The 5,548-nt window shown below is 36.7% G+C and overlaps 1 protein-coding gene across 1 annotated transcript; it reads left to right on the forward strand.

Annotated features, from left to right (window-relative positions):
• Positions 1 to 489: 489 nt before the first annotated feature.
• LOC149163748 (cytochrome P450 716B1-like) lies at positions 490 to 4,539 on the forward strand. The gene is made up of 3 exons (XM_089431846.1): positions 490 to 1,727; positions 3,727 to 3,914; positions 3,991 to 4,539. Exons 1-3 carry the CDS (start codon positions 734 to 736, stop codon positions 4,285 to 4,287), a joined length of 1,479 nt encoding a protein of 492 aa, XP_089287972.1. The 5' UTR covers positions 490 to 733; the 3' UTR covers positions 4,288 to 4,539.
• The last annotated feature ends 1,009 nt before the right edge of the window (positions 4,540 to 5,548 follow it).

Consider the following 5,548-nt stretch of genomic DNA (forward strand, 5'->3'; position numbering starts at 1 on the left):
AAGTAGAAAGAAGTTAGGTACCATCTGATGAAGGTGGTGAACATTACCCATAGTTTAAGAGGTGAATTTTTGCTTTAAAAATATGGAAATTTTGGTATGATTTTTTGATAAAATTTTGGGGAAATTTTTAGGAATAGCTGTTACCATTTTTAAGTTTCAAAATTGGAGTAAACTACGATTACTGAATCTATTTTCTCAGTGTTAAAAAGGTCAATAAAAATCCAAACACCAGTCAAATCAATTTTTTTTTTAAATAACCATTCAAACTAAATTTTCGCCTCAATGGACAACGCGTGAACATTATACATGGTCGAAAGGTATGTGGCCGTGGTTCATTTAATGGGTTTCATTTGGTTGATAACATGGCATTGAAATATTGACTTCATTTCGTTCATAAGGTGAACATTAGATGTGGTTTAAGAGTATGGGTCGTAATAGAAGTCTGTGGTTGTAGTTCATTGTAATGTGACTGGTCAATTAATGATGGAAGAAGTAATAGAAGTCTCTGGCTATAGTTCATTTTATTGTGTGGTTAATGAATGATAGAAGAAGTAATAGAATTTTATCTGGTTAATGAAAGATAGCATAAGTAATAGAATTTTGTGGCTGTAGTTTGTTTTATGGTGTCTGGTTAATTAATGAGATAAGAAGCATTAGAAGTGTGTGAAACGTGTATAATTTTTATAATCTCCGCAGGGCTTGGGGTTCTGCTGTTAGTTCAGATGTTGTGAATATGCCTATGGTTTGGAATGGAGGCGTATCGGTGAATACCCAACAACTTGATATGGCAGCACTTCTCAGAGCATTTCTTACCTTTCTTCTGGCTGGGCTCCTTGTCTTCTGTTTTTTCGTCAACAAACACAGAAGGGCTTCGCCGGGAATTCCACCTGGAGCCTTCGCATGGGATTTCATTTGTGAGATATTTCAATTCCTGGGATGTTATTGGAAGCTCAATCTCCGTGAACTTTATGACAATCGATCGCAGAAATATGGAAATCCGTTCACAACTTCCTTTTTCTGCGAACCAACCATTGTATTTTACAGTCCCGATGGCAACCGCTTCCTGTTTGCCAACGAGAACAAACTGGTAGTCAGCACATGGCCGAGATCAGTGGGAAAGCTTTTCGGAACTAGTTTGCTTAATGCCAGTGGAGACGATGCCAAGAGATTGAAGAGAATGCTCATGACTTTCCTCAGGCCGGAGGCTCTGCAGAAATTCGTGGGCCGAGCGGATTCGATCACCAGACGTCACCTGGCCGAACACTGGATCGGCAGAGACGAGGTGATGGTTTTTCCGCTCATCAAACAATACACCTTCTCTCTGGCTTGTGACTTGTTTGCCAGCATAAACGATGAGGACGACCAAGCCAGGCTTCTGTGTAATTTCATATTGCTGCTGAAAGGAATGTTTCAGATTCCAATAGATCTGCCCGGTACAAGATTTAGCAGAGCCAAACATGGAGCGAATGCCATCCGTGAACAACTTGAGGACATCATTCATGAGAGAAAAATTGCATTGGAGGAGAGGAAAGTTTCTCCCGAGCAAGATCTGTTATCCTTCCTACTCTCTAATGTTGACGAGCAAGGTGAAATTCTCACACATGACGAGATTAAGGATAACATCCTCATGCTCTTAATAGCAGGTCATGACACAACAAACTCTGGCTTGACTGGGCTTATTAAATTCCTGGCAGAGAACCCTCGCTGCTACCAAGGAGTTCTCAACGGTATGTCCAAATATTACCTTCTTTTCATATAAATGTCTAGTAGTTTGCTGCTCTATAGGTAACAAAAACAAAAATCAGAGTTATCTTAAGAACATGGGAGCCCCCACGTCAAGATGTTGATGTTTTTCTTTTCGGTGAAAAAAGTGGCAGGTTTATCGATTTTTTAAAAAAAAAAATGGCTTTCCGTTTCCAATATCCCAAAGTCACTTCTTGTACTCTGAAAAACTCAAGAAGAAAATTATAATTTGTATCAAACTTCTCTCTGTCTCTGAATCTGCCTCAATGCATTCCCCTCTGCTGCAATGCATTCATAAAACTGAAAATGGCAACTTTAAAATTTAACAACAAAACAAATTCATTCACCTAAAATTTCATCCATGACACCCAGAAAATATCCTTATGAAAGTACAAGACACTATTAAATTCATCAGCATCTAAAATCAATTCATTCGCATAAAAAGTCAAAAATTGCTTATTATATACAAGGAACTGCTACAGAGTAACCCACATCAGAAATAGGGCACGCCTCTAGATATCAACTTCGGACATGGCCCCAATTTTTTTCGCTAGGAATCCAGGAAAAAAATCCATTTGGGTTTTATGTAAATATTAAGCATTATATAGTAAGTCAATGATTGTCTTATTTTCTTTATATCTTGTCAATTAAATAAGAATAAAGTAATATAAAAAACAAGATATAAAAATGAACCAATCATTAACTTATTACATCATTAAGTTATTACATGATGCTTGATATTTTCCTTCCCTCCCTCTCTTTTAAATGCCAGACTAGCCTCTAATCTCCCCCTCAAATATCTCTGATCTTCCCCTCAAATATCACTAAGGGCTCCTATGAAACAAAGCATATGTAACAGAACACCAAGTCTAAAAGTACTGAACAGAATGACAGGAACTGCGAAATGTGGAAGCATTGGGTTACTGAACGTGGGAGAAATCAGTTAGCAAGGATGCTCCGCATCACTAAATTTTAAAAATTGTGTTCCCAAGTGAACATGAAGCACCATACATACTTGCAATTAATGTCAGAGTTCTCGAGTGACCCTGAAGCACCAGACAGACTTGCAATTGATGCCTCTCTATCCTGAAACTTTGATGTAACATGTTTCTTTTATCTGAAACTCTTCAAAATGTGAATATTTCAGGATGGGCAGGACAAGCACTAATGTCAAGTCCATCTGATGCTCAAGGTTGGCCAAGTTCTCAGACTTGCAATTATGCCTCTCTATCCTGAAATTTTGATGTAACATGTTTTTTAATCTAAAACTCTTCAAAATGTGAAGATTTCAGGATGGGCAGGACAAGCAGTAATGTCAAGTCTATCTGATGCGTAAGGTTGGCCAAGTTCTCATGGATACAGAGTGTTGATCAATTTTGGAGGATCTGTCATTGGATTAGAATATTAACTTTGATCTTTTCTCAAGGATTGTGGTAGATTTAAAATTGGGTAGAATCTCCAAACTCATAATTCCACCCTAAACTAAATTTTGGGTATATTTAAAATGGGGCAAAATCTCCAAACTCATCGTTCCACCATAAATTGAACTAGTTTCTCTAAAAATTTTCCTTAATTTTAATCAAATTTGTAACTTAAAAGCAAGGTGCTTTGATACAAAAATAAATTTTATCTATATGTTAACTCAAACCCATCTAAACTCAGGGTTTACCTTCAGATTGAAAACCTCCAGAAATGCTTCTCTCTAGACTCTAATTCACAGAAATGGCTGACATATGTATAATAGATGGTGGAGTCAATACTGGTATTGAATCTATACAATATATTAGATGCATGGAATACAACACAGGGACAAACCTATCTGCACTCTGATATGCATCATCCTCCTGCAATTACACAATATAATCAACGGATTCATGGCTTTCCAAGCAATTATATCATTTGGTATCCAAATGACAGAACTATGAGGATATGGGGATAAATAATTTAAAAGTTTTATTAGTTATTATTATCTGATAATTGCAGAGCAGTTGGAGATCTCAGCTACAAAGGAGGCGGGGCAACTTCTAGAGTGGGGGGATCTCCAAAGAATGAAGTATTCATGGCGAGTTGCACAGGAAGCGCTTAGACTGCAGCCTCCTGTAGGCGGAGGTTTTCGTAAGGCCATCAAAGACTTCAAATATGGCGGATTCACAATCCCTAAAGGGTGGAAGGTGAGCCCCATCACACTCTGTGTCTCTCCTTGTGAAAGATTATAGAAAAACTCTTACTGTTTTTGGGCATATGCAGATTCATTGGACCGTGAATTCCACCAACAGAAAATCTGAGTATTTCAGCAATCCAGATAAATTCGATCCTTCGAGATTCGAAGGAGAGGGGCCTTCTCCCTACACGTTTGTTCCATTTGGAGGAGGACCACGAATGTGCCCTGGTAACGAGTTTGCTCGAATGGTAATACTGGTTTTTCTGCATTATGTCGTGAAAACCTTTAAGTGGAATTTGGTGGATCCGAGCGAGAAGGTCACCGTGGACCCTATGCCTGCTCCTGCCAAAGGACTACCAGTGAAACTTTTCCCACACGATTAAAGGATAAGTTTGACTGGTATAAATATGATGGATTTTTATTTCCCTCTAAAGTTTTATAGCGTCTCTGAACGATTGGAGTTGATGGGGTAACTCCTCGCCACTTAGTTTCAAATTCGAAAAATTTCTTCTTAAATTTGATTTAAATCTTGATTAGATTTACTTGATATAGTTAGCTAGCTATTATATTTAGTTATATACGTTTGACTTGTATAAATATAATGGAAAATTATGTTTCTGTATGGTTTTAATCCAGCCAGAGCAGTCAAGAGATTGATTTAATTCAAATCTTTCTTAAACTTGCTTGACATAGTTTGCCAACTATTATATCCGGTAGAAGATAAGTATAACTTGTATAAATAAAATGAAAAATTGTCTCCTTATAATTTTAACCCATAATAATAGTGATCATCATGCATTTCTATTTGAGTTCTAGCTAAACATATCCGAAATGGTTTGCAAATGATTATCTCACATCGAAAATTATAATAACATTAGTTAAATATTTTTTGTTGGAAAGAAAAATCAGTAACTTTCTATTAATAAAAATGAAAACTTACATTTAGTAGATGCATTCAAGTATTTAGAGATTGTCCCGTATCACCTGTGTGCATGATACATACAAAGTAGCAAAGCTATCAAAGAATAGAAAATAAAAATAAAAATAAAATTACAGGTTGCCAGTTAAATTGGACTTTTTTTTTGTCTTTTTTTCTTTTGAACATTTTGCTAGACCCCAAAAGGTGGCACAGAAGTGATAATAGCCAGCTCATTATTGCTTGTAAGCTTTGGGATATCTTTGTCTGAATCAGAGTTTTCGGAAATATGTGATCGCTTGGTTCCACCTATGCCTTGATTGTTGTTATTTCCTTCTACTTGGATTTCAAGGATCGGAATAACTACTGAATTATTTGGATTCTCTTATGTTCTTCCTCAATTTCTTCTCCCATCTCTTGTAAGCCTTGTTGTTTTCATGTCTCCTGTTGTTGTTGGGTTTCATCCATTTCTTTTTCCTCATCATCTGATGAAGAGGATTCAGGGAACTGCCATCCTTTTTGCTTTTGCGTTCTCTTTTTTATTCTTTTATTTGTTTGTTTGCATGTATTTTGCAAATGCCCTGTTTGATGGCAAACCCTACATTGAAAAGCAGTGTTTTCAAAATCCAACCACTGTATCCACTTAAAATCTTTGTGTGTCAGGTTAATACAATCCGTGAGACCTTTACTTAAATCCATCTCCACACATATACATGCAAAGGTGAAGA

This window comes from Pinus tabuliformis, chromosome 5_1 (genome assembly GCF_031772625.1).
Source record: "Pinus tabuliformis cultivar Carrire ecotype Pingquan chromosome 5_1, CPIR1, whole genome shotgun sequence".
In the NCBI taxonomy this organism is placed as follows: domain Eukaryota; kingdom Viridiplantae; phylum Streptophyta; class Pinopsida; order Pinales; family Pinaceae; genus Pinus; species Pinus tabuliformis.

Bases quoted from the DNA above. Each gene is read 5' to 3' on its own strand.
- LOC149163748 (XM_089431846.1), top strand. From the start codon at position 734: ATGCCTATGGTTTGGAATGGAGGCGTATCGGTGAATACCCAACAACTT. The intron at 1,728-3,726 runs GTATGTCCAAAT...TGATAATTGCAG, and splicing joins CTACCAAGGAGTTCTCAACG to AGCAGTTGGAGATCTCAGCT. The intron at 3,915-3,990 runs GTGAGCCCCATC...GGGCATATGCAG, and splicing joins CAATCCCTAAAGGGTGGAAG to ATTCATTGGACCGTGAATTC.